This window comes from Pseudocercospora fijiensis (assembly GCF_000340215.1).
Source record: "Pseudocercospora fijiensis CIRAD86 unplaced genomic scaffold MYCFIscaffold_4, whole genome shotgun sequence".
NCBI lineage: Eukaryota > Fungi > Ascomycota > Dothideomycetes > Mycosphaerellales > Mycosphaerellaceae > Pseudocercospora > Pseudocercospora fijiensis.
In genome coordinates, this window is record NW_006921535.1 from 2,718,839 (window position 1) to 2,745,407 (window position 26,569).

Below are 26,569 nucleotides of genomic sequence, written 5' to 3' on the forward strand. Positions count from 1 at the left end.
ACACTGCAAATTCCGAGTGACAGGGCTCGATCTACAGAGTGTGAACTGCATGTGGGAAGCCGGTCCGGACCACTTTGCAATCCGTGCTTTTCTCTGGAGCAAAGATATGCACCAAATTTGCTAATTCAAGGAAAGTTGAAGGATTCTTCCGGACAGTAGAGCGGCTTCCGGTATGCAGTTCACACTCTGTACATGTATTTTGTGTAGGTCATCAACCACACCCGAGGGATCCGGAAGAGCCTTGGCAGAAATGCCACTTGCGCCACAGTCGTATTGGTGAAGTTCAGGCAAGAACGTAGTCGTGGTCCAGAGGTGGCTTGAATGGGTTTGCTGCTCGATCTGGCCGGCTCATGATGGATGAAGCGCCTCGTCTTCGCAGGTCATGTCATATTGACTCCTAGCCATTAAAACCTTGGGTGTCCACCCGAGCAACACCGAGCGGCGACATGGCGTCGTCTAGCATGAAGTCTTAAGCAGCACGCCTGGATGGGCCTTGTGGTACCTTCACAACGCGCTGCTTGCCCGTCTGCTTCCGAGTCGTCGACGTGATGGTGGTAGCAGAATGCGTGTCGTCGTCGCTAAGCTCCAGAATCCGGATCTCCTCTGCTGGCTTCTCTGCGATTCGACGGCGCTTCCTGTTACTTGCGCCCTCTGTGGCGTCCTTGATCGCGTCCTGCGCTTCTTGTTCGGACCACTTCTTGAGCACGGCGTCCTCGGCTGTGTTCTCGAGGCTATGGAAGGACGCATGATGATTGCAGCCATCGCAATCAAAGCTGGTCGCGGCCTAATCACGCGGTTAGAATCATGCCAGGGTAGTAACATGCACGAACGCCTTACCTTGACGGGATGCAACATGAATCTCAAGCATGGACAGGACGATAGAATCGATGTTTTGAAATTGCAGCGACCTCGTGGCGGTTTGTATTCCATTGCACTCCAGACGGAGTTACTTGGCGCCTGGTTCGCCATATCTTGCTGCAGAAGGAGCATGCAGCTGAGACCTGGTAATGATCGTCTTGTGTTGTTACATTTGTTGTTGATGCAAGTGAAGCGTGGGTGTCGGCGTTGGCGCCTTCGACCAGGAACAGGGAAGGCGCGGTCGAGGCGCTGTTCCACGTGACCTGATCAACAGGTTTTATTTATTTATTTATTGTTTATTTCACTTCACTTGACTTTTGCGTGGCCAACGCATCCAGCGGTAAAAGGAACAGCCTGGATACGCTCCGGAGAGACCTGGCCGTTGAGCGCGAGTTGAATCTGTTGCATTGCTTCGAGAAGATGCATTGAATCCATCGAACAGGCCAACAGACAGGCACCTCCATAGGAATTATTTGGGAGAGGAGGTAAGTCTTGTGTGTGCCCATGTCCTGATCTGCATCTTTCCGATGCGAGTCGTCTCAATCTCACAACCCCACAAATCGGCTCGCACGTGATCATTCGAGCTCCATGTCTCAGCTTTTTCCCGACAACTTCTGACGTTACTCCTCACCGACACGTCGGCCCTCGTCGCGACCATGAAGGTCCTTGACGCAGGCGACCACCCTCTCTCCAACGCCGACGTCCTCGACTGGGTCCAACGCAAACGTGCCCAGCACGCCGCCGAAGACGCCGAAGACAAATTCAAAGCAAAGTCCAAAAAGGACTTCGTCCCAGCTCAGCGCCCCAAGAACTTCATGCGCATGCTCGACCGCACCGAACGCGAGCTCGCCTCAGAAAAATACCCCTACACCAAAAACCCTTCAGCGTATTCAGGCGACGCCCGTAAATCCGCATTCCAAGCTTTCGTGCTTGAAGCAGAAAATGTTATCCAAGATGCTCTCCAGGACGAATGGAGGGAGAAATTACAAGGCATGTCGCGAGAACAGATCGATAAGGAGTTTGAGCCGGTACAGGAAATGAAGTGTTTAACCGAGCCGGAAATGCTCATGCTGTATAATCATGCGCCGCAGTGTGTGGAGATGCTGCAGCCTATGATTGAGAATTGTGAGGAGAGGTTTACGGCAGAGGAACAGCAGATGCTGGTTGATGTTGTGGTCAGGGTTTTGAGACCCGATGAGGTGCCAAGTGAGGGTTAGGAACTTCCTTTGCATCCTCGTGGGGACCATGGTACCAAAAAGAGAACTGATTCTATGGAAATGGATAGGTTTTTCGAGGGAGTGAGAGGGCTGGGGAGGAAGAGAATTCAGCAGGAGGCTGACGCTTGGGGAATGAGCGCCGAGAACTGATCCAGAAATCTCGTCAAGCATTAGAGACACGTTTTGTCGGTGTCGGTGTCTTGTACTGGATACCGACGAAGCAAGCCTAAACCTGTCCACTGACCAGCAAGGGTCGAGAGGAAGAGTCATGGGACGGGAAAGTGTCCCTCTACTGAGGCCTTGGGTTCATGAATGAGATGAGTGACGCGTCGGTAACAAGCCGTTGACGCTGTGATTGCCTCGCAAATGAAGGTGGGTATAGCGAAATATGGACACGACTCCGCCGACAGACTGCGTCCACCAACCTATCATCCATCCCACCAAAGATCAACATTACAGAGTCTTATCTCTTACATTATAGGTATGCTTTATCTTGTCTGACACTTCACAGGACTGCCGTTTTGCTAACATTCAATCATTTGGAGAAGAGAAAACTCCGTCGCCGATGCATCTATGCTTCAATGCTTTCGTTCGTCCGTCTATTGCTTCTTGGTGGAAGCACTCGGAAACATGTTTTCGTACGCAGCCTGCGACAACAAGAGACGCATCAGCAGAGTTCTTCCTCACTTAAGAAATTCCTTCTGGACTACCTTCGTTCTCGTGTCGCCGAGCCGGAACATGCCCAACGGCACCCAGACGGGGAAGGATCTCAGCCACACGGCAATGCCCAAGTTGCCTGCGATGACGATTTGCTTGCCCTTGCAGCTCAAGATCTGCTTGACAACTGCATCTGCGACACTCTCTGCTGTGATCACCTTTGCGCCGCCTGCCTCGAGCTGTGCTTTGAACGGTGCGACCATGGGTGTTGCGGCGAATGATGGGTGGACAACTGAGAACTTCACTTCGGGGGCGTCGAGGAAGACGCGAGCTTCCTGAATCAGTCCTTCGTGGAAGCCGAGTGCGGCAACCTTGGTGTTGCTGTATGGCACGAGGCCTGGGGTAGTTGCGAAGGAGGCCATAGATGCGATGGTGACGACATGGCCCTTCTTCTTCTTCGCCATGGCTGGGAGGAACTCTTGCACTGTGTAGTAATGCGAAATGATGTTGATGCCGAATACTCTCTTTAGCGCCTCCTCGGACTGCTCCAGAATCGGACCCTCGCTCGAGATACCTGCATTGTTCACCAGTATCGTAGGGTCGCCGAACCGTTGTCTGATCTGGTTCGCAACATGTGCGACTTGTGCGCGGTCTGTGACATCGCACTTGAAATAGTGAATCTTTGGATAGGCTCGGAACGTCGGATTCGGCTCGTCTTGGATGTCCAGAGCCATAATGTTGACGCCTCTCCGCGCAAGATCCTTAGACATCAGACTTCCAAACCCGCCATTTGCACCTGTAATGACGGCAACTTCGGTGGGCCAGTTGTATCGATGTCTCTCCGATCGAAGTCGAAAGTTGTTCTGAGCGAGTTCTGATAGTCTCCTGTTGAGATCCTTGACCACACCGATCGCTACCAGCCACTTCAGCGCCGTGATTATTCTCCCGACGTTGTCGGCCGAAACATATTGCTCGAGCTGCGCGACGAGCGGCTTTCGAAAACGATCCGGAGCGGCAGTCAGAGCGAAGAGCAGTGCGCCTGTGATGGCTGGGGTGAGGAGTCTGCCGGCCATCCCGGGGGCAGTTGTGCTGTGAAAGGGAAACGGACGGTGATGCTGAGGAAGGGCAGCAGCAGCAGCAGCAGCAGCAGCAGCAGATGGGATGCGAGACAACAATAATAAAATAGCCCTTTCTTGCTTGCCTCGGGAGATACTGCTTGTTCTTATGCATGGCAAATTCCAGGCAGGCTTGACTTCATGTGGAACACAGTGGAAGGCTGCGCGCTGACATCAATCAGCCTCCCGCAAGCAGCCCGTTGTCGCATTGCGGGGAGCGTCGCGCTGGTATTGGCTGGTATGCAGATGCCTCGGTGCTTCGGGCGCTGGCAGCCAGATTGCCTCGAGAATGATTAATGATTCTGGTGATGTTGTTGCCCAGGACGTCGAAGGTTCAGCGAAGCTGCGATCGGACGCTCCTGTTCGCACGCTCGCACATGGAGCCCGCCCAGCCCGCCCCACCCTCGCACCGCACCGCGCTGAACATCCATGGTCGTTTGCCGTGCCGACTTGCGACTGGCCACACTTCGGCAGCCTTTGCCCTGATCTGTGCTGGTCGGCAGAAGATCCATGGGCATTCTCCTCCAGCCGGCCGGGATAGTGATGAATGCATTATTTGCATGTGCCAGGCCCCTTCGTACCTTAACCCAACCCACACAACTGCTCGTTAAGGATTATACAGCAGCGCATATACGACGCATACCATCGAATGGTCTTCTTCAAGGCTGCCTCGGCGCGACTGTTCGAAACATCCACCCTGACCCCGTTTCTCTATCCGTGCTTCAACACGCCCTGCGCCGCCACCGCTGCCATCACGAACCGATCCAAAGCACGCGTGCGGCGTCCGACATGTACTAGGAGCATCAGGCGCGCACAGAGTACTGCTTCTGCTGCTGCCCATGCACCCACAACCGACCCCGACGCTGTAGACGTGCACAAGTACGACCATCTCGACCCCTCACCGGCCGACTATTCATCCACACCCTTCACAGATGCATGTGCATTGAGGGTGACTGCGGGTGCTGGTGGCCACGGCTGCATCTCCTTCTTGCGCGAGAAGTACATTGCCAACGGCCCACCGAATGGTGGCGATGGCGGTACGGGCGGCAGCGTGTACATACAGGCTGTTCAAGGAGAGACAAGCCTGCACAAGCTCGCGCGGAGAAGTCATTTGAAGGCGGGAAGGGGCAAGAATGGCCAGGGCAGTCTGAAGGGAGGTGCGAGGGGCGAAGATCTTCTAATCACAGTTCCTGTAGGGACTGTCGTCCGAGAAGTAAGACGTCATGATCCGCTCGATGAGGAAGAGAGGGCGTACGGGCTGCACAGAAGATTTGCTGAAGGAGCAGAGGATGGAGAACACACACCTGAACAGGGACTATGGCAGCTTGATAAGTGGCTGCTGTATCCCGGTGTGATGCCAAAGCACTTCACTTCAGCAGATCTTCCTCGTCTGCCAAGACCGAGACGAAGCAATCTGGTGTCAATGCAGCCACCAGCCCCTCTGCGGCTGGATCTAGACAAGGCAATGGACACGCCCATGCTTCTAGCAGCAGGGGCGATGGGTGGTCTCGGCAATCCTCATTTCGTGAGCAAGTCAGTCCTGAAACCCAAGTATGCCACCAAAGGTCATGATGGCGTGCGCATTGATGTCCAGCTAGAATTGAAGCTGCTTGCAGATGTGGGCCTTGTAGGACTCCCAAATGCTGGTAAGTCAACTCTTCTGCGGGCTCTGACCAGATCGAGGACAAGAGTGGGCAATTGGGCATTTACGACCTTGAGCCCAAACATCGGCACTCTGGTGCTGGACGATTACACTGGGCGACCAAGACTGGACACGAGAGGACGGCGGAAAGAGCCGAGGACGAATATCACAATCGCAGACATTCCCGGTCTGATCGAAGGCGCACACCTCGATCGTGGGCTAGGACTAGGATTTCTTCGCCACATTGAGCGCGCCGCTGTGCTTGCCTTCGTCCTCGATCTCAGCGCACGAGATGCAGTCGAGGCTCTCAAAGGTCTCTGGAATGAAGTCGGCGAATACGAAAATCTGCGCGAGAAACAGCTGAATGCAGACACTGAGCGCACACAACCACAAGAGGCAGGTCTGGAGACAACGGAGGCATACAAGCCATTCGAAAGTTCTATATCTCCCGGACTTGATCCCGAGTCAGATCTTGAGGAAGGGAGCACGATTGTCCTCGATCCCGCAGTAGGTCGCGCGCTACCACCGCTACTTTTGCCACCCATTAGTAGCAAGCCTTGGTTCGTGATTGCAACCAAAGCCGATCTGCCAGAAACACAAGAGAATTTTGGGCGGCTGCAGGCATATTTGAAGCGCGTACAAGCTGGGGAAGAGGAGCATCCCAGCGGGAAGGAGAATGCTTGGCGTAGAGCTGTACACTCTGTGCCCGTTTCTGCGATCAATAAGCAGGGTGTCGCACCTATTCCAGAGATCATTATCGGTCTTCTGGATGACTAGGATGACGTGAAACGGGACGACGTGGAAAGACGCACGTGAGATCTGACTATGGACGCAAAGTCCTGCGCGCAACAGAGGAATCTCAATCTGTAGATGGGCCAAGCGAAACCGTCAAGGCCGGTCCATAATTTCCTGCAGATACACAACTTTGTTCTGTAGCCGGCCAAGCTCAGAATAGTGGATCTCTTCACCTGTGCTGAATTTACATGTTAGCAAAGGATCTGGATTGTTACAACGTGCGCAGCAAGCACCCTCGAAGCCCGGCGACATTCAAAATCCACCATCTGAAAGGTCAGGCAAGTGGTTGAGGGCTTTGAAGCACGTCTGTTGTCGGAATTCTTGCCGTGTTCCTGAATCCGCCGATGTCGTTGTCATTGCGTAAGCGGGTGTAATGGTCAGCACCTTGATGGGAGACCAGCGGTCTGACTTCAGCATTATTCGGCTTGTTCTTGTTCATGATCTATCCTCACTACATCAACCCTCGTTCTCCATAAAATTAAGCCCTACCCGCGGCTCTAATACGGTGTCTTGAATGATTCACTCAATGCATCTTCCTACATCTTCCCACCATTCTTCTCATTCACAAGTGTGATACGATACCGCGCCTTACCCTCTTCAAAGTCCACAATCGCCTTATTCGCATCCTTCATAGGATACTTATTGATCCATGGCTTGATCTTATGGTCTGCCGCGAGCTTCAACATCTCGTCAATCTCTGCGGGACTACCAATGGAGGAACCACCAAACTTAATACCCTTGCCGATGAATGCGAAAGCGTTCATTACAGGCAGCTTGTCTTCTGGAGCACCGACTTGGATGAATTCGCCCTTGGTCCGTAGCAGGCGGAAGTACCGCGAGAGTGGCATGTTCGGCGAGCTGACCGTGCAGACAATCAGATCGAGGGTCCGGGAATGCTTCTTGAACCAGTCCTTGTCGTCGTCTGTTGCAATGTACTCGTCTGCGCCGAGCTTGAGGACATCTTCACGCTTGTTGTTGCGACGAGAGATTCCCACGACTTTATCGGCACCTAGTGCTTTTGCGAACAAAACACCAAAGTGTCCTAGGCCCCCAACGCCAACGATTCCAACCTTCTTGCCTGGACCGCATCCTCCCTGTTTCAGTGGGCTGTATACCGTCACACCTCCACACAACATCGGTGCCGCCTCTTCACTGGGCAAGCCATCTGGAATCTTCACGACAAAATGACTCGGGCATCTGTGATAGTCCGCATAGCCACCATAGCTTTCCGTTCCATCACGATATTTGTCCGCGAACGTGTTCACGCTATGTTGACAGTATGGCTCCAGTCCAGCCGAGCACTCTTCACAATCCGGCTTTAAGCACGACCAGTTCTGAGCTCCCACGCCAACTCTGTCTCCTACTTTTATGCCCTTTTCTGCTTTGCTGCCAACACGCACTGCCTTTCCAACGATCTCGTGGCCGACGCAGACGGGGTACGGGGTAGGGCCCCAGCCGGAACGGAGGGTGTGGATATCACTGTTGGGCGAGAACAGGTCAGCCAACAAGGCTTCGAGAGAAAAGATACCATGGTCTTGCCCGCCTACCTGCCACAAATCCCACAATGCGTGATCTCAATGTCAATATCCGTCTCCTCCCAATTCTTGGGATTGGGGAATTTCTGCCACACCATCTTACCCTCGGCAGAGGACTTGTCCAAGCCCATCCATCCTTCGAAGCTGTAGTCTTGAGGTTGCTTCGCGTTCACCATGGTGAGAGTATGATCAAGGAAACTCTGAGAAGGATTGATGAAATTTTGAATACTTGTCCAAAGAGATGGATGTTTTCTAATGGTCAAATTACGCAGACGACTAGGAAAGCTGTGGTGGCTATCTTCACTAAGTCCGTTACTATCCCCGGTAAATATTACTTTGGCCTCGGTAAATGGCGATTTGATATCCTGTGGGTGAAGTGACCCGAATGCGGCGATGCGGCGGCGGCGACAAGGATGATGTCAGGTGCGGGCCAGGTGGAACTCGATTTCTTGGCGGGCAATGGCTTCGACTTCACGCGTTACCAACGTGCACTCGAATCTTGAGACGTGTCGACTGCAGTCCTTGCTTGGATCTGCCGCCTTGTATTCTGGACATTCACGGAGAAAACGGGATGGCATTCAACGACTCCGAGACGGCAGTAGGAATTCATCTGGCTTGCCAATGCGTTCACTTCACTGCCTTGCGTACCTTTCCCGCCGTGGAATTAGGACTACGGTTTGAAGGGCAGCTGAAGTCGACCACCTTTGATATGCCCATTGCCCTCCATCTAAGCAATCAGCTTCACAACCAGTAAGGCCAAAAGAATCATGAGTGCCAGCAAGCAGAGCAGGATCGAGAGCGTGAATGTAGCCGCCATACAGACCACGAGAACGCGGTGCTTCTCGAGCATCCCACTCAGCCATGGTCGCCAAGGGATGTCGAAAGGCTGAGTCTCGTGCACCAGCTCTGGAGCTTGTGCACCGAAGGCAAGGCTTGGTATTCGTATTCCCCAAGCTTTTCCCGCATCTGAGCCAGCCACTGACTGATTACCCCAGCCACCTCTGTCACATTCCTCGTCTTCGCGATTCCCATCGCCATCGACAATGCTGGGAACAAGCCTTTTCCACCCCGAAGCTGACTCATCCTCTTCGTCGAACTTCTCGATCTTGCTCTCGATCTGCTTGTCGATGTAATTCTGCAGTGCAGCGAAGTTCTCCGCTAGTGTATCGTGCTCGGGTTGAGTCTTGGCCAGCTGACTGGGTCTAGGCATCAGCACGACCGTCTTGAGGCTTCTGGTTCTGGAAAACACTCTCAGGTCACTGATTCGACTGAAGTCCTGGTCGGAATACTTGTGCAGGCACGGAATGCGGTCGTGAAAGCAGCGGAAGATGTTCTCCGACACGTCGAGGTGAAGTGTTTCGAGCCGCTGGAAATCGTTCAGCCCTTGGAACAATGTCGAGCCCACATAGCTCCCGGGCCAGACGTCGTAGTCTAAGTCTCTAGGCTGGCCGATCAGTGCAGCGCGAGTCCATTTGATGTTGAGCGTCTTGAGGTTCTGCCAGATCGCTCGAGACTCATCGATCGAGACATTGAGAAAGCTGCGGTCAAGGACGAGCTTCCGGAAGTACTCCTCGACGGCTTCTTCGTAAAATTGCTTGTTAACCAGGAGTTCAGGGAGGAATGGTTTCATTAGCTGGTCAGCGGACATGAAGGGACCCTGGAGAGCACATGATTAGTGTTAAATACAAAGCTCGCGATGGGAAACGTACTGGGTGGTTTGGTTGACCCCATACTCTTCCGTCTCTGCGATCCCATTCACTGCCGACGACTCCGGAGAGCGTATTGATCTTCGCTATGCCGGTGCGATCTGGAGCGTATGCGAGCCGGTAGATCTCATTGCGAATCTCCTTCGGAAGTCTGTCGAAGAATCGCGAGCCTGTCGCATTCTCCGGAACCGTGATGGTCTGAGTGCCGCGCTCTGGCATGATGTCGGTCCTCCTTTTCTGGTAACCTTGAGTGTTGATGTTGATGCGAAGTAGTGAAGCAAGCGGAAGATTTGCTTTTGTAGTGTTAGCTGTTCAGTTGGATGTAAGTGAGCGAGCACGGACCATGCGGACTTCTCCACAAAGTTAAGCACAAGTGAGGTTGCTATTGCTCTATTGCCAGTCAGCAACCGCTCCGGACGCTTCAATCGCAAACGAGAAGATGCATGTTGAGATCCAACGATATCATTCGATAGAACATCTGTTTCATTCGACCGACGAATCTAGTTACTTCCATCATTTTGCACTGGTACAGTTAATCCCATGGAGAAGACTCTCATCAACGTTGCCGCAAGTGAAGAGATTGGCAGTGCCATTCGGACTCACAACATGGATCTCATTCAACTCGATATTGCCACAGACATCCGGACTCGAGCAAACCACATATCCCGAAATCGGCGAATACTTGCTGCTAGTCGAGCCGTGAAGATTCTTGATCGTGATTCCGTCAATCGTCAATTTCGAAGGGAACTCATTGCAAAGCGTCAGATTTTTCTGTCCATAACACTGCGTCACTTCGACCGCATAATCGACATTGTCGATCAGCATATCTTGATATGCGATGTTCGAAACGCGTCCGGTGCCGCCACCACCTTGAAGGTCTTCGGACAGTGCTGATGCAGAGCCTGGCCAGACCTTGATCCGAGCGCCGTCCGACGCGTTGTACATGGAGATGTTGTAGACCTGGATCGTCAGCTTGACTCCCCCTGGATTTCAATGAGCACAACTCACATAGACATTCTCCACGATGTCGACCTCTCCAACATATTGACCAAGACTGCCAACACTGATCCCATGGCTACCATTGCAGTGCAGATTTTGAACGAGAATCTCGGTGCTATTCGGCTTGAAAGATACGCAATCATCACCATTATTGATGATCGAGTTCTGAATCACCACGTTCTCACTTCGGTAAGTATCCCAGCCATCGGTGTTCTTAGCCACGTTCTTGCTTGCACTATACCCAGTAATATCGATCCTGTCAAAGACCACATCGCTACTATTCGCCACGAGATTATACCATTGCGGCGAATACCTCAGCCGGAGATTCGATATGCTGCCAGTATGGAGACCAATTGTTCCGAAGAGGATGGGTCTCAAGATCAGTGCGTCTGAGGCGTAGAGGTCGTACCAAACCTGTCCATTTCCATCGAGCAGACCTCCGCCGTAGACATTGACATCGTTACCACCCAGCTGGAAGAATGTTGTGGCGTTTTGGAACGTTTGCTTGAAAGCGTGGGCTTGCCAGTAATCGGTGTCGTTTGTGAATTGGATGTATGCTTGGATGTCCAGATCAATGCAATCGAGGAAGGTGAGGTCCAACGCCTTTCCGATCACGTAGGTCTGGCCTTGTGGGAAGACGACATGTCCGCCATTATTGCAGTCTTGGATTGCAGAAAGGATGTACTCCGAGTCGTCGGTCTTGAAGTCATTATGAGACTGGACGTAGCAAGTCTTTTTGCGAGGCGATGAAGCTGGGAATGTCTTCCATGAGCCAATCGGCGAGAAAGTTATGCTTGGTCTCGAGCTTGGATGTCTGCTGATTGAATTTGGCAGAGTCGACCGATATTCTTCATATGCAGTCCACGTGGCTGATGCTTGTAAAGCAAGTCCAGCTAGGACCAGATAGTTCTGCATTGGAGACATCGGCCTCGTCAAGCGGAACTTTCGTGGCATTGCAGCTACTTTATCCCAAGCACGGAAATGTGTTCGGTTAACATGGTTCATGCAGCTTGATGTATTAATATCATCATGTCAAGGTTCTCCACAAGGATTAGGCGAGCCTCCTTCCCTGTGAAGCTTAGCGGCGAACGAATTCCACCTGAAGTGAATGATCATTGGTGGAGGACCTTGGGGGCGCCAGGAATGCTCGGTGCAGCACTGTTTCACTTTACACGTTGTCAAACGTGGGTTCAATCCGGCTCCATCACTCTGGGTGCCGATACTTGAACATTTTGAATGGTGTATTAAAGACCAAAGAAAGAACTGCATTGCTCTTGCAACATCCATGCAAGCGTTCGCTTTATAAGCATTCGCCATGTTCCAAAGAATGGGATGCGAGAGATCATATTAAATGAGCGTGTTACGGCACTATCTCACAATCTTGATTGAATCTTCTCTGGAATGTCCGCCAAAGCATACTGCACAGCGTACTTCTTGCTCCGCACTTTCTCGGCTTCTTGCATGCTCGGTGTCTTCGCGGCAGTAGCTGGGTTGTATTTCCAGTTCGTACCCTTGATAGCATCTTGATCAGACAATTTCTTGTTCCACTTTCCATCAGCCCGCTTGTAGACATTGACGACGACACATCCACCAAGACCGAGGTTGTGCTGTAAGGCCACGTTTGCATCAACATGCCTTGTGTTGGCCCAGCCTCGCAGTTGCCAGGTCAATTCAGCGCACTGTGCAAGACCTGTAGCGCCGAGGGGATGGCCTTTAGATATTAGTCCGCCGGACGGGTTGATGATAGGACCTTTACCACCGAATGTGATATCTCCGTTCCGGACCATCTCGTGTGCTTTGCCCTGCTCGCAGAAACCTAGCCCTTCAAGCAGAATCAGCTCGTTTGCTGAAAAGCAGTCGTGAAGCTCGCAGACTTTGATGTCCTTAGCGGTCACACCAGCTTCCTTGTATGCAAGCTGGACAGCATTCTTAGTCATACCAAATCCGCACAGGTCCATCGCAGATTTCGAGTAGAGTGAGGGCGGATCAGTCTGAAGTTGCTGACCAGCCATCAAGATTGCCTGGTTCCAAAGATGAGGTTTCTTCTCCTTGAGGAAGCGTTCCGAGACAATGATTGCTGAGCCAGAGCCATCTGAGGTTGGGCTGCATTGCAGCTTTGTGAGTGGGTAATGGATCATAGTAGAGTCGGCAATCTCCTTAAGGGTGTACTCCTTTTGGAACTGAGCATATGGATTCCTGGTTGAGTGTGCGTGGCTGATGCGACCAATTTCTGCGAAGTCCTCTGCCTTAGCACCGTACCTGATGCTTGGATTAGCTGCGTGAAGGATGTTTGAATGCATGGGACGTACTTCTCCATATACTCCCGACCCGCATTCGCAAAGTACTGAGCGGTGCGCGGGCTCTCGTGCCTTCCAAAGATCTCTTCCATGAGTCTGGTCGGTTGCTCCATAGGACTTGGTCGATCGCTCCAGCCGGATTTGATTGAGCCAGGTTGCATCTGCTCGAAGCCAACAACCATGATACAGTCTGCCGCACCTGCTCGAACGAGCGTTCTTGCCATGTGCAGACCTGTGGAACCAGTAGCACAGGCATTGTTGGTGTTGTATATTGGAATGCCAGTCATGCCGAACTGGTAGAATACCCTTTGCCCGGAGCAAGTGTCGCCGTAACAGTAACAAGCGACGCCCAGTTCAACATCATCGTATGTGATCTGAGCATCAATCATGGCCTTGGTACCAGCCTCAAAACCGAGTTCTACATAACTGCGAGTCTGTCTTGGCTTGATACTAGTGGCGATCAGTATACCTATGCTGTCAAGTGTAGACATTGCCCTTACAATTCGGTCAGGCCAACGCCGAGCACGTATGCGTTCTGCTGCGGTTTCTTGATCTCCATGATTGCGGTGATGTGTATACGTGTGTGATGCTCGACGGGCCAGCAGGAGTTGTACTTGCACTGATGTCGTCCAGCTTGACATGTCCATCGGAAATAGCTCGGTTATGCTGGTCCCCGCAATGTCCACGTGGTGATGACCGAGGCAGTGAGTGAAGTGAAGGAATCGTGTGACGACCACCGCGACGCGTACTTGCAGCTCCGAAAAACAGTTCATCATCATGACCAGACATCATGTCGGCCTCAGTGTTCAATTATCCACATCTTTATCTCGCCAGGGGTCCTCCGGATGCTGAGCACTAGCCAGATGCGAGCCGGGCCCTTCTCTCGCGGCCTGAAGCGATCCCTTCCAAGCCTCTTCCATTGTCGTCTTCTTCGTGTGGGATGAAAGACGGCGTGTTTCTCTGCAGAAGCGTGAAGCGGATTGCGTCGTCAGAGTGAGCCAGCCAAAGCCGTCGCTTGTCGGCCTGCAGAGACCAAAAGATTGATCCCGTCGAGCGTCGAGGCCCTCCGCACGGTCAAGAGACGCTACAGGCACGAAAGAGATGGAACGATGCATACGCTGGATCAAGGGCGTTGGTCTGAGGCTTTGACGATGCCCGCATGCATGCGTCGCTCAGGCCGTTGAGCATTGCAGCATGGAGGTGAAGCGCACAAAACCTACGAAATAGCGAAGCTCAAGGGTGGGATAGACAGATATGGGCGGAGGACTAGGAGTCCATTTCATCACCTTGTTCCCATTTTGTACGGCTCATGGAAGAAGTCTTCGTGACTGTAATCTCAAGGGGTCTCCTGACCGCAGAGCCCTTGCCAACCCTGAGGACTTGATGCTACCAAGCAAGATTCGAGTGACATGAAGTCGCTCACCTGCAAGGCTCTCACTCTCTGATGGCTCTTCGGCTGCCTTGGAAGTGTTTTGATGTAGTAGATGATGTTCTCATTCAGGTATAGAAACGAAGCTCAGTAAGTAGATGTGCTGTACACTTAGCCTCTTGCTCTTTCCTTGTAACACTAGTATTCCAGTAAAAGCCCTCGAAATTGGAGGTCAATGACACAGCAACCACTACAAATCAGAGTCAAAATCTCAAGAAAAGGAGAAAGAGTGAGAGTTGGAAGATATCACAACCTGTCCCCTCAAGTTTTCAAGATTCCATAACAACCTCGAAATCAGACGTCGGCAGAGTCGACATCAAAATGCAAGTCAAAAAAGTGAAGGAAACACACATGTCAGGACCTCTCGTCTCAACGCCTTAGAGTTCCATAGGGATCTTGAGGATGGGCATCAATTGCACAGCACTCTCTTCAAGCCATAGTCGATGTCTAGCTTGAAAAGAGAAGAAAGGTGAGAAAAGAACCATGTCAAGACCTGTCTACTCAGCTTCTTACCATTGCATAACGGCGTCGAGACCAGAAATCAGTTGCACAGCATCTATCACGAATCAGACTCAACATCAAAATACAGCAGAGAAAGGTGAGACGACACACATCACGCCCAAAGTCCAAAAATCGATTCACAACTCCATACATAAACGCCAAGTTCATAAGCCAAAACCTTACCCGCCACCTCTCACCCACCATCTCTCACCCAACCACAACTCACTCCTCTCCACTCTTCTTGCCCTTCGCCGCCGCGAACACCATACCTCGGCTCATGATGGGGCCGGCGAGGTCCCCACCATCGCCACTCTCCTCACCACTCTCCTCCTCTCTCATCCGCAGCCTCGCTCGCAGTGCCGCACGCCCACCACCGGGAACTGGCGGGGGCGGCGGGACGTAGAGCGGCAAGGAGTCACCTGGCCGCACCAAGCGAGGCAGCGGCTTCTCCTCTCTCAGCCTGAGCAGCTCACGAGCTGCAGCCTCATCTCTCTCACGCTCGAGAGCGAAAGGGTCGACAAACGGCTCTGGAGCCGGAGGCAGGCGCGCAGCAGGCTTCTTGAGCGAGAGCTTGATTGGCGGTCGTGACCGCGGCGAGACAGCGGGAGAGGGAGGCGAGACCTTGAGGATCAGGCGTCGGCGCTTGGGAGTGGTGGCGGCGGCGGCAGCAGGAGCTCCATCGTCTTGAGAAGCTTTGCGCTTCTTGGAGTTGGCGTCGGTGCCGTAGACCGCACCGTCCAGCAGAGCGGTCCAGCGTTCGTAGTTCGTCGCTGGGTCGGTCGTGACCTCGCCAGGCTGCGGCTCGTTGATGAGGAACTCGACTGGAGGCATCACAGTCATTGCGCCGGAGGAGAATTCTTGCTCGATCCATGGGAAGATGGTATCGAGGATGAAGTCGGTGGCTCTGCCTTGGCCGGAGAAGTTGGAGTCGATGTGCTCTGCATGATCTGGCTTGACGCCGTCTGCGAGGGCAAGGGCGAGAGGCTTGGAGGACTTGCCGGCCTTGGCTGGGACGGCGATCTGGTTGGTGGCGTCTTGAATGTCGTTGCCATTACGGCGGAGAATGCTGTGGTAGCGGTCGAGACGCGTCTTGGCTGGTTTGGAGAGCTGGATGGTGAAGGTGGCCTCGGGTCGCCAGAGCTTGATGCGAATGAGCTGATCACGCAGGTGTGTCATGTAGAAAGTCTTCTGATCAATGGCGGAGCCCTTGTCGGCGGCATACTTGGCGCGTTGGTAGCCTTTGCGGCACTGCCAGTGCCAGACGTCGTCGTCGATGGCCTTGGTGGCGTTCTTGTTGCGTCCAAAGAAGTCTGAGACAACTTTTCTGCCGACTTCGTTGCGGTTCTGGTAAGTCTGGCCGCTGTTGCAAAGGCGGTCGCTGCACTTCCATGGGATGACGGTGGTAGAAGTCTTGGTCTGCTTGGTGACGGCGGACATCTTGACTGCTGGATGTAGAGGACTGACTGTAAAGAGACTGATGACTGGCTGTAGGGTTGGAACTGGTAGAGAGCAGCACCGCTAGGCGTGTACTGTAGTAGAGAGGAGGAAATGTGCTGGCGGCAAGACCTGCTTGCTGCGTTGTGGTGATGAGAGAGCTGAGTGCTGTGATCAGACTCGTGATGGGTACTTAGTCTTGTGTGCTGTGCTTGTCGCTGTTCAGTGCTGTTGTGTGTCGAAAGCGTGGTGCCAAAGGCTTGCTGGTGTGTGTTTGGTAGAGTGTCGTGTGTCTTGAGTGCTTCTGGCTTGCTTTCGTGTGTGTGTCTGACTGAAGAAGAAACAGGAAGAAGGAAGAGATTGACCAGATACTTAAAGGATGCCCATCGAGCTCGTCCTATTGTCAGACGACCTACAATTGTCACTTGCACCGGCTACAACAGGAACAATTAGGAAGTAGCTTTCGTGAATAGCTGCTATTGTCGGTCACGCGTCATCTAGATAATGTCGAAACAGCGCACCGGCTACAATAGGAACAATTGGGAAGTAGCCCTCGTGAATAGCTGCTGTGGTCGGTCACGCGTCATCTGGATGATGTCGAAACAGCGCATTCACCGGCGAAGGCGAAGCTGCTGCGTGAACAGATGACAACCAGAAGGTGGCCAATGGAGACGCGTATGCCATATTACAGCAAGCGCTGAGTACGCGGGTGAGGCGCAATTCTGTCCATCGTCGCCGCGCTCACCAACAGAATCGTGAATGATGTCGCAAGGAACTTGATATTTTCAACGGCGTCCGTGCACGAGAAGAGTTGAAGCTTGAGCCCCAGCCACTGGAGTTTCCGTGCTTCACTTCACTCGAGCAAATGCACAATTGTGCAGGGGGCTATTGTCGGGGAGCGGTCGTGAAATGCCGTGGCGCTGTGAGGAGGCTCGCTGAAGTGTCGGGCAGCAATGGCTACACTGAAGGGCGCCGCGAGCAGGAGCCGCTTACAGTATCGTGTGCCCAGTGCAGGACAGCTCGAATGTGTATGGGCTGAAGTTCGCGCAGAAGCGTCGGCAAAGGTTGTCGCGGTTGCCACGAAGGCATGAGAAGCAAAGTATGTCCAATTCATGCTACGATCATAAACACAAGAAGATACTAATGCTGTGCTGTGCTGTGCTGTGGCCACCGTCGCAATGCTGCTAATGCTCGCTGGGTATCGCAACCCCTCTCCGTTTTGCTCACCATAGAAACGCCATCGCTAATTCCAATTATGCCATTCACGTATTGCTGCGAGAAATTGAAACTTATTTCTCATGGTACTGCGGTCATCCAAAGGCCTGGTCAATCCAGTTCTTCGGCTTGCGCATATGCGTCATGAGTTGTCGCACGGAATCCGGTGTCTTGGTGTTCTCCCTATCAACGGGACTTCTCGTCCCTTCAGCTTCATCATCTTGGCCGCTGTCGTAGATTTCATCGCCGTCTAGACCTGCTAGTCAGCCTGCGCGCTTCCGTGGTCGTCTCCGAGAGGCTGCACACTCGTAGACTGTAATCGAGACTGGAACTCGGACTGGATGGGGCTATGCTCACTGATAGAGTCAAGCGCAACTGGTTCGACGATCTGCACGCTACGCCGACCGCCAGCACGTGCGCCTGTTGTGGGAGATATCAGTTGCTCTAGAGTATCCTCATCTTCCGCGGCAGCTTCGGCGACACCATCAAGATTGGTGGCGCGGGCTTTGCCTTTGGAGGTTGCGGACTTGGTGATCTGGGACGAAGAGCTTTGCTCTTCGGGTGCAAGCACGAAGCGATCGGGTTCTGTATCTCCCTCGATGCTGCTTTCCTTGCCTTTCGAGCTTCGAGTCTTCTTCGAAGAGTTATCAAACCACCAAAAGCTGCTCTTCTTGCTCGTCGACTGAGAATCGCTCTCTTTAGCGGTCACGAACTCAGTATCTGTGTCTTTACTTTCCCCATTGCCATTTGATAAAGTTGGCATGCCTGCGCTAGCGGTTTGCTTGTTCTTGAAGCTTGGCTCGATATGTTCCTCCTCACGATTTGACGCCATCGCGGAGCCACCCACACCGCGAATATCTGACCAGTACTCCAGCTTCTTTACTTGCTCTTCTGCCACATGAATCGCCTTGTGCAAGTTACTAGCATGTCGCGCCTTGCGATCGTGTTCTTGTTGAAGCTGCAAATCATTGCCGTGCTCGTGGTTGGCAAGCGCCTGTTGCTCTGCTCGCAGTTGTTCGTGACGCGAGATGAGATCAATCAGCAGCTGGCGTCGTGAAGATTGGAATATAAGCATGCCCATGATCTCCTCCATGCGCTCGCTGAGGTAGTAAAGCTCTTCGCCGCCCTGATCCGTGAAATTGCGGACCGCGACAATCTTCTCCCTGTCCACTGTTGACTTTCGAAGAGCCAAAAGGAGATGTCCAATGTTCAGGATTTCCATCTTCTCGACGTCTACGTTTGGATCGGGCCTGGCAATATTACTGACAAGCGTACTCGACGCATTCCGACTCAACATGTTAGCTGAACGTATCGTCCGAGGATGAATCGTGAAGTAGTCCGAAGTCAACTCGTGAGCCTTTTCCTGCGTTCTATGCACGTTACTCTTGCGCTTCCTCATGCGCAGCCATCTCCTTCTGCGCACAAAGCTGTGAAACCATGGATGATTGCCATGCCAGGCAAAAGTCGCGCCGGCACGGCCAACGAACGCAAAGCTGTACTCCCAGCCCTCCTCGTCTACGTCGCGACTCATGTCAACATACCAGCTCTTCCATGCCCACTCCCAACTTGGATCTGGCACTTGAGCGTTGCGGATGTCTACAGCGCTTGTTCGAAACTGGCCATTCTGCCAGGGCTTCGGATCGCTAGGCAGCAGTGAAGCGGAGGAGTACTTCGGAATGCCAAAGAAGAACATGCCTCGCTGGTTCTCGTAAAGAATGTCGATGACCGTGTCTTCTTCATCTCCTTTGCCGAGATTCTTCTTGCGTTTATACACGCCTTTGGCCTTATTCTGCAGGCGAGACTGAGCTCTGTCGAGATTTGATTGTGCACGTCCCAGGTAGCTGCCGCCTCTCTGGAAAGGCTTCGGCTCCTCTCCCTCTGATCCTCCCGGTGCTGCACTGGCAACCGTCTCGTCTGTGCCTCCTGGAGCTATGTTCTCTTGTGTGTGATAGCGGTCCTGTCCATACTTGGCATATTTTTGCTTGTTGTATCCTTGGCGGACGGTCTCCCTGAGCCCAGTGGAGGAATTCGTGAAGCGGTTATACAAAGTGTCCGGACCTGGTGACCCAGGAGTAGGATCGCTATCACTCAGTTCAGCAGGAGTCTCGCCTTGGTATGAAGGTGCTTTGGAGTCCGTGCGGTCGACGAGGACGATGTGGTGCTCAGCCTTGATTCGGGTGGGACTGGGCAGGCGAGTAAGGGAGGACGTGTCGGACATATTGGTTAAGATTGATTAATTATATTGGGTAGACGAGTCGAAGAGAAGCATGTGAAAGAATGTCACCTGGACTGAAGCTTGATGGGGTTGGTGAGAATGTCGCCGTGCGGAGTTGTTCGAGCGCCGAAGAGCACTTCACCCACGGATGGCACACTCTTGCGCGCGGGCTTCGGGTGGACGGCGAGCGACTCGGCTGAGCTCTTGGGCGACTCGGAGGTCGTCGTCGACATTGTTAGAACGCACGCTTGCTGTCCATCGAGGGCGGCCAGACGCGCATTATTGTGTTCGGAGACGGACGACGTGCAGCGTGAAAGCAGCAGCCAATGGCAAGCTCCCATCTGCCCGGTCTTTCCCCATCGAGCCAAGCCACACTTTCCGTGCCAGCAGGGAACGTGCTGCAGTGAACTCTAGGGAAGCTATGATCACCACTACGTCACATGCGTCGCTCGGTTGCTGGTGCTGGTGGCAGGAACGCTGAACGCACAGGAAAGCCTCCTTCGACCGCGAGCTCGGTGCTTCTTCTTCTACACACTCACAGAGGCTTCGATAATACACCGCCCTCCCTGGACACCTCGGTCGCAACTCAGCTTCTCATCACAACGCGGAACCATGTCGAACCGTGTTGTCACTTTCGGTGGCGCTGCACTTGCTGCGGGTGTAGGTTACTACTTCTACCAGGCCGGTGGTGACCCAAAAGTCGCCCAGAAGAAAGCCGAAGGTGAGTCGAATGCCAGTGGCTTCATGAGGGTGCGAGCATAGCTGATTGGCGATGACAGCCGACGCGGCCAAGATCTCCAACGAAGTCAAGTCGAACCTCCCAGGCTCAGGCAAAGAGGCGAAGAAGGAAGCGGAGGCATATGGTCAGGAAGCGCAGAGCAAGGTAAACCAGCTCTACAAAGACGCGAAGAACGAGGCTTCTAAAATCGACGATAAGCTTGAGGCATACCGTAAGGACGCCGCGGCCCAGCTGAACAGCGCAGCGAAAGACGCGTCGACTAGCGCGAACAAGGCGATTGACAAGTTCGACAAGAATGTGACAGAGGTGAGTGATCGGCTGTTCTGCAAACCAGGAAGGGAAGGGCATAGATGGGCGGGTGGCGACGATGGCGAACATGATACAGCATAAGCGCCTGCAGGAGGATATTGATGTGCGTAGCGTGAACGTGTGCTGACAGGTGTGATAGGGTGCAGAGAAGGCCAAGAGCGGCATCTCCAGCTGGTTTGGTGGCTCCAAGTAGATGGACAATCGGCACGGACGAGAGGAATGAGCAATGACTTGCGAGATGCATGCCACAGACAGTACATGTAATTGCATTCAGACCCTGTATAGTCTCGCTACGAAGCAGCTCTAAACCTTTGTCGAGCGGCACGTTTCCCGCCATGAATCATGGCAGCAGCAAGCCCTGCTTGGATTGGACGAAATGGTGTCGCTAGGTGGCGAGGCATTAATGCATTTTGCACTAAGCAGCTCTACGTACGACTGACTATACAGTCATGCTCATGACCTCGCAGAGCGACCTGCGAAGTGCCAGACATGGAGCGGTCAAAGAACACAGCAGAGTGATCGCTCTCCTGCCGTGATTTGTTGCTAGCAGCTTGGCGGACCATGATAGAAGTCGGGGTGTAGTCGGCAACTACCGTTCGAATGCTGAAACGGCAGGTGCGCGACTGCCTTGCTAGTAAGACTTCTTACGATACCGAGCAACATCATCTTTTCTTACCACAAGACACTCACAAATACGCAACGCATTGGGTTTAAGCACCGCAATAGCAGGCATGGCACCATGAAACGCTCGCCAAACTGAATGCTGACTTCGGGTAGACATGGACAGCTCACCACTCAAGCGCCTGCCCGGTGAAGTGCTCCAGCGTATCATCAAGCTCGCTCTCTCGCACGATGAGCCACTGGCTCTGTCAAAGATCAGCTCATACAACGGTCTAACACAGACCTGTCGCCAGCTGCGTTCCGACACCTGGGCACTGTTCTGGAAATTCAATACCTTCCGCGAACAAGAACCTACCGAAAAGATGGAGATCAGCAGGCACACCAAACGCCTCCAGTACCTACTCGGCATCAGTCCACTCGTCGTCAAGCATATCGCTGGTCTTGACCTCTCACTCGAACTCCGCACAGCTACGGCACAAAGTTGGCAGGTGTCGATCAAGCACGCTGAATCTCCTGCTGCAAACTGCGAGCAAGTGCTGGCTTCTGGCAACGACAGGATTGCCCAAGGCAAGGTGTGGGTGTTCAGTCGATATTTGGACAGGATTCTCGACGCGTACCAGCAAGCTGGTTTCGAGGTCTTCGCTACGCCGAAATTTGGTAGGCAGGATGGTGCCGTGAGACGGTTCTGGATGGTGCCTACTTGAAATGGTCTCATGCACTGAGAACACGGGCTCGATCACTGATATGAAATGGGATTTGCAACTACTTTGAAAGGTTACAGCTGTCGAAGGGCGAGGACTTGCGGGCCATTAACGATTTTGCTGTACAGTGACGCATGTAAGGAGGTGAGAATTGCTAGCGGGCGAACCCCTTATACGATCAATTCCCAACGCTTCACGCTCTCAACCAACAGCTATCAGCCATACGCTTACTGGATTTGATACTCTTTGTCCGAAGCTACCAAATGAAAAGTCCGGCATCCTCAAGAGGTGGTGCTCGGCCGGAATACGATCTGTGACACCTTCTGCACGTCCTTCAACTCTTGCAAGTACGGAGGCAGCTCTTCACAACACTTAGTAGGCGCAGTCTGATGAGCCTTAAGCAAGCCGACAGCCGTGAAACCTCGCTGTCTCCAACGGAGCATGATATATGTCAATCCTCGCTAAATACATATTCCTCGCAAACAAGAAAAACATAGGAGACCTTCGTCGCCTTCCGCTTTTGCTGATATTTCGCGACCATGTATGTATGCGCGAAGGGGATCCTTTGTCGTCAGTTGGTGTATGTAGGCGGGATCGTCGCCAATGATGTGTTCGCTCGATGAGCGTGAGCGAGAAGGGGCAGTCGTCATTTGCTGTTCAATTTCGATAGAGTCGAGTACAGGGCATGTTTCGTGTGCTTAGCAGATGTCAATTACCACCATGGCTGCGAACTATTGATTATGCTGCGTATACTATCTGATCTTCAATGCGTGTCATGGACATGGTGGATGTTCAATCACATTATTTGACACCATTATGAGCCATTTCGCAGCTTTTACCCGTGCGGTATGCGTTACTCACTGCTTTCGAAGCCGGCGTTCTCGCAATGTCATGTCTGGTCTTCCAGATCCTTGCCGATGACAGAGACCGAAGTAAGGAAAAGGGTGGCTGTTTTCTGACATTCTCTCCTGCAGTGTGATCCATACCTAATGTCGACGATTAGATAATTGTACATCGACGCTGAACGCTTCATAGGAACTCACCTGGGACTCTGTTGCTCAAGTACTCGTGATGGAAGGTGTGATGAAAATCGCTTCAAAGCGACCGTGGTTGCAGAGCAAGTCGTAATGACCGGGGGGGGGGGGGGGGTGCAAGAAATGTGATCTCGTAGAAGGAAATCCGACAACCAGGAACTCAAGCTTTTAGGAAAGAGAGGTAGGTCGCAAATGGACGGCAGCTGCAGCGTAATAAGAATGTACGAGTGTTGGATACCGATGTTCTGCGGTGACTAGTGAGCCTTTGAAATTCATTTCCGACTTTCCATGATAGCTTGACTCAACTAACAGACTTGTACTACGCAATTAACGTAAGCATAGAATGCGTGCGAAGAATTGACTTTGTAGGGAGTATCATTGAGTGTGCGATGCGGAGCTCACCTGGTGTGGCCTGAGAAACAGTCACTCGAAGTCGGAAATGTATCGAAAAACGATGCAAATTGACGTTGAGGGCTCAGAGCACACAGACCGACAGAGCTCCAAGGATGAAGGAATACTTGAGGTGAGCCTGACTACCTCACGTTCAACCCCGCGAGGCAAGGCGACTCCGTACCGAAATCGCTACTGCACATAGCGAGGTGGCTCCCGTCATATCTTGAGCGAAGACAGCGTTGGAAATGCTGACTAAAAACCTGCTTATTTCTCACTTTGGGTGGCTCCTAGGTACGCTTTCGACGTTCCAGGCGTGATGAAAGTCATTGCAAACAAACACGGCGAGCTTGCAGCGCAGACGATAGCAGAGTGCAACGCCCTAAGTCATGCTTACAGTGAGCCTTCACCACTCACTTTCGACCTTTCGAGAGAACTTCGCTCCGAGTCACACTGGCTGCTGTGTATTTCGAGTAGAATCCAGTGTGTTTTGAGGTAGATTGTTTTGCGGAGTTCGGCCGAAAGTGCATCATCGTGCGCTCATGTCGAAGGCTCTCGAAGCCAGCCACTCGAGATGTTGAAGCGATTGTGAGCGCTGCAAAAGGACATGGAGTCCGTGGACGGTGAGAAAAGTGTGAAGTCACAGCGGACTTTGAGCGGCGCTGGAGGATTTAAGCGCGATTTTAAGCTTAAAATCTAGTCTGTACCCGACAGCACGGCGCGTTCTCTCTGTCACGGAGCTAGGGATGTTGGAATACACACTTCCGGAAATGCAGCCTTTGTACATAGTGTAATACACCTGAGTACACCCGTATACACAGATGGCCTCATAACTTATTAGGCAAAGCGTAACTAAGCATATACTAAAGAGGAAGGTTAGGGTTACTAAGGCTATAGACTGCTATATAGTACGATTAGCTAAATGTCCGCGATTCCTTCGACCTAAGAGCCTCTCGTCAATTCTCGAATAGCCGATGCTTCTGCCTGCTAAGTCTATACATTATTATCTAGACCTAGAGTATATAGCGGCTCCTATAAGGTAGTATTAAACCTAGTAGCATTGTTAGCCTCCTATGCCTCCTATACGGTAATAGCTATTATAGAAGTAAATGCCTCTTATAGTAGGTCTTGTAGTATATCGTAGAAGTCGTCGTTGTCGTTACCGCCGGCATTAAGTCTATACTTAATCCGCAGGTTCTAATAGCAATAGACTAGCATCTCTATATACTCGTAAGACAGGCGGTTACGGCGAAGGTTATAGATAAAGCTATAAGCTAACTAGTTGCGCTTAGCAGCACCGGTTGTTAGACAGATTAATAGAGCTAGTATATATAACTCGGCGAGTTTAGGATACTCGCTTTTAATAAGGTTATGCCACTATTGTAACGAGCTTATATTCTTTGCCGCCTACTAGACGATATTGTTACTAAACAAGCCGCTACGGTTGCGTAGAGTGTAGAGATTAGTAAGCAATAAGGCCGCTCTGTCTTCAACCTCGGCGGTAGACTCTAGTACGTATTTAAAGCTAGGTCGGCGGCTATTACGGCCTTATAGAGTGCACTATTTAGTAAGGTATCTAGTGAGTCTATAGACCTCGTCGTTGCCAACTAGAATAGCCTGTTTATCCGGATCTTGTCGCTCTCGAGCATTAGCGAGGTACGCTATAAGCATTAGGGGATGATATAGCTCGTCGTATCGAATACTAATTATTTCGGTAATAGTATTTATTAGAATGAAGTCGTTAATAAAGGACTGGTTCTAAAGCTATCTATAATTCGAGTATACGTGCGAGAGTAATAGTTTGTCGGTTTCGAGGGTAATAGTAACCTTAAGGAAGGGCTCTATTAGTTTGATATATCTACGAGTTATTAGCAATAGCCGGCTTTACTACTTTAGTAGCTATAGAATACATACTCGTTTAAGCGCTTCTAGAAGCTATTATTCTTAGTAAGGTAGCAAATATGCTCCTAAGCAGCGCGCTACTCACTGCTTAAGCCTAACAATAGGAGGTGTTCTTATATACGAAGTTCTTGTATCTAGAAGCGGTTCTCGAAGACTACCCGAGCATAGTATAGCTAACCTTGCTAGCGAGTGTTTCTAGGGCTTTGAAACCGCCGTACTTTGCTATTGCTAAGTTGTAGGAGCAGTTTAAATAGAAGATAGGTATTCTTAAAGTAGTTTGAGACCGCTAGAATCTTAGTGTAGAACGAGTCTACGGTAGTGTAATTATAAATGTCGTTTATAAGCAATTTAGTAGTATAGGAATAGCAACCTAAGGTAACGAGGCGGGGCATCTCGGCTTAAACCTAATCTAACAGTTAGCTACTCGATAAGTAACGATAAGACGGCCCGTATACGGAAAGTGCCGCCGCTCGTCTACTTCTAATCTTTAAACTTACTAACCTCGAGGCCTTCGCTATAACATTCGCATTATTAGCAACTAACGCAATAACCTTATCCTTCTATAGCGCTATTAATCGCTTTAGGCCTTTAGCGTGATTTTCTGCTATACTACGATTAGTACTAGTTAGCTTATAACCGACGAAAAACGCTACCCGAGGCGTAATAGCGAGATAATTAGTATTCGACCTTCTAGCGGTGTCCTTCTAACTATTACTCGTATATATAATACGAGAGCTCTTCGATATCTCTGCATTTATCTCCGCCTATAGCCGCTTATAAATTCGAGGGAGATACTTATATCGAATTTGCTAGCGAGAAGGTAGTATAAAAGCAGGACGAAGAACCTTTAGCTATTCCTTAAATTAGGGGTTATTAGTAATAGATAACTCCTTACTAGAGGCCAACACCTACTTAGTTAGCTTCTTACAAGTAGCATCGTGCTTAGCCGGAGACATATAGTCGATATAGCTATTACCGCCGATAAGAATAGTTTGCTTTGCCTTAACAACTCGAGCGCTTCGAGGCACTTTATATTCGCTACTCTTAGCTAGGCCAATATCCTCGTCGACAGGCACCTTCTTAGGCTAATACTCCTCCTAGTATTCCTTAGGGAGAACACGGTATATAGATAGATAATTAACTACCCGCCCTTTAGCACTCGAAACCTATATATTACCGCAAAAGTTGCACTTAACCCTTAGGTGGTTCTTACTATTAAGCTAGGTACGAGTTACTAATAGCTAGTATAGATCCTCTA

The 26,569-nt window shown here is 51.7% G+C and overlaps 12 protein-coding genes across 12 annotated transcripts; 4 read left to right on the forward strand and 8 right to left on the reverse strand.

Moving 5' to 3' along the window:
- Positions 1-469: 469 nt before the first annotated feature.
- MYCFIDRAFT_47030 (uncharacterized protein) lies at positions 470-969 on the reverse strand (the record flags this gene model as incomplete). Its single annotated transcript, XM_007927636.1, has 2 exons — positions 470-784; positions 838-969. The coding sequence occupies 2 exons, from the start codon at positions 967-969 to the stop codon at positions 470-472; spliced, it is 447 nt and encodes a 148-aa protein (XP_007925827.1).
- A 537-nt stretch (positions 970-1,506) lies between these two features.
- Positions 1,507-2,292, forward strand: MYCFIDRAFT_182726 (uncharacterized protein). The gene has a single exon (XM_007928238.1). The coding sequence runs from the start codon at positions 1,674-1,676 to the stop codon at positions 2,073-2,075; it is 402 nt and encodes a 133-aa protein (XP_007926429.1). The 5' UTR covers positions 1,507-1,673; the 3' UTR covers positions 2,076-2,292.
- Positions 2,293-2,409: 117 nt separating this feature from the next.
- MYCFIDRAFT_211250 (uncharacterized protein) lies at positions 2,410-3,904 on the reverse strand. Its single transcript, XM_007928239.1, has one exon. The coding sequence runs from the start codon at positions 3,803-3,805 to the stop codon at positions 2,759-2,761; it is 1,047 nt and encodes a 348-aa protein (XP_007926430.1). The 5' UTR covers positions 3,806-3,904; the 3' UTR covers positions 2,410-2,758.
- A 409-nt stretch (positions 3,905-4,313) lies between these two features.
- Positions 4,314-6,455, forward strand: MYCFIDRAFT_164352 (uncharacterized protein). Its single transcript, XM_007928240.1, has one exon. It carries the CDS (start codon positions 4,497-4,499, stop codon positions 6,264-6,266), a length of 1,770 nt encoding a protein of 589 aa, XP_007926431.1. The 5' UTR covers positions 4,314-4,496; the 3' UTR covers positions 6,267-6,455.
- A 365-nt stretch (positions 6,456-6,820) lies between these two features.
- MYCFIDRAFT_46991 (uncharacterized protein) lies at positions 6,821-7,995 on the reverse strand (the record flags this gene model as incomplete). Its single annotated transcript, XM_007927632.1, has 2 exons — positions 6,821-7,763; positions 7,832-7,995. 2 exons carry the CDS (start codon positions 7,993-7,995, stop codon positions 6,821-6,823), a joined length of 1,107 nt encoding a protein of 368 aa, XP_007925823.1.
- A 2,043-nt stretch (positions 7,996-10,038) lies between these two features.
- On the reverse strand, positions 10,039-11,439 carry MYCFIDRAFT_46959 (glycoside hydrolase family 28 protein; the record flags this gene model as incomplete). Its single annotated transcript, XM_007927629.1, has 2 exons — positions 10,039-10,485; positions 10,534-11,439. The coding sequence occupies 2 exons, from the start codon at positions 11,437-11,439 to the stop codon at positions 10,039-10,041; spliced, it is 1,353 nt and encodes a 450-aa protein (XP_007925820.1).
- Positions 11,440-11,897: 458 nt separating this feature from the next.
- Positions 11,898-13,380, reverse strand: MYCFIDRAFT_46997 (uncharacterized protein; the record flags this gene model as incomplete). Its single annotated transcript, XM_007927633.1, has 3 exons — positions 11,898-12,783; positions 12,834-13,271; positions 13,322-13,380. The coding sequence occupies 3 exons, from the start codon at positions 13,378-13,380 to the stop codon at positions 11,898-11,900; spliced, it is 1,383 nt and encodes a 460-aa protein (XP_007925824.1).
- A 1,247-nt stretch (positions 13,381-14,627) lies between these two features.
- On the reverse strand, positions 14,628-17,620 carry MYCFIDRAFT_174594 (uncharacterized protein; the record flags this gene model as incomplete). The annotated part of the gene is made up of 18 exons (XM_007928241.1): positions 14,628-14,645; positions 14,675-14,750; positions 14,786-14,957; positions 14,988-16,250; positions 16,282-16,353; positions 16,379-16,493; positions 16,518-16,582; positions 16,611-16,645; positions 16,676-16,682; positions 16,723-16,737; positions 16,766-16,772; positions 16,801-16,907; positions 16,931-16,960; positions 16,989-17,017; positions 17,043-17,375; positions 17,413-17,428; positions 17,452-17,528; positions 17,559-17,620. 18 exons carry the CDS (start codon positions 17,618-17,620, stop codon positions 14,628-14,630), a joined length of 2,499 nt encoding a protein of 832 aa, XP_007926432.1.
- Positions 17,621-18,211: 591 nt separating this feature from the next.
- On the reverse strand, positions 18,212-19,150 carry MYCFIDRAFT_110011 (uncharacterized protein; the record flags this gene model as incomplete). Its single annotated transcript, XM_007928242.1, has 1 exon — positions 18,212-19,150. A coding segment is annotated over one exon (939 nt), but the record flags the coding sequence as incomplete, so codon positions are not given.
- A 1,012-nt stretch (positions 19,151-20,162) lies between these two features.
- MYCFIDRAFT_89341 (uncharacterized protein) lies at positions 20,163-20,970 on the forward strand. Its single transcript, XM_007928243.1, has 3 exons — positions 20,163-20,336; positions 20,395-20,660; positions 20,803-20,970. The coding sequence occupies exons 1-3, from the start codon at positions 20,228-20,230 to the stop codon at positions 20,854-20,856; spliced, it is 429 nt and encodes a 142-aa protein (XP_007926434.1). The 5' UTR covers positions 20,163-20,227; the 3' UTR covers positions 20,857-20,970.
- A 472-nt stretch (positions 20,971-21,442) lies between these two features.
- On the forward strand, positions 21,443-21,988 carry MYCFIDRAFT_85387 (uncharacterized protein; the record flags this gene model as incomplete). The annotated part of the gene is made up of 1 exon (XM_007928244.1): positions 21,443-21,988. The coding sequence occupies one exon, from the start codon at positions 21,443-21,445 to the stop codon at positions 21,986-21,988; it is 546 nt and encodes a 181-aa protein (XP_007926435.1).
- Positions 21,989-22,093: 105 nt separating this feature from the next.
- MYCFIDRAFT_174597 (uncharacterized protein) lies at positions 22,094-24,240 on the reverse strand (the record flags this gene model as incomplete). The annotated part of the gene is made up of 19 exons (XM_007928245.1): positions 22,094-22,154; positions 22,183-22,215; positions 22,246-22,265; positions 22,306-22,442; positions 22,488-22,682; positions 22,718-22,741; positions 22,767-22,817; positions 22,847-22,865; positions 22,908-23,023; positions 23,052-23,178; positions 23,218-23,338; positions 23,382-23,431; positions 23,473-23,552; positions 23,611-23,660; positions 23,688-23,791; positions 23,827-23,948; positions 23,979-24,071; positions 24,127-24,170; positions 24,209-24,240. 19 exons carry the CDS (start codon positions 24,238-24,240, stop codon positions 22,094-22,096), a joined length of 1,479 nt encoding a protein of 492 aa, XP_007926436.1.
- Between the last annotated feature and the right edge of the window lie 2,329 nt (positions 24,241-26,569).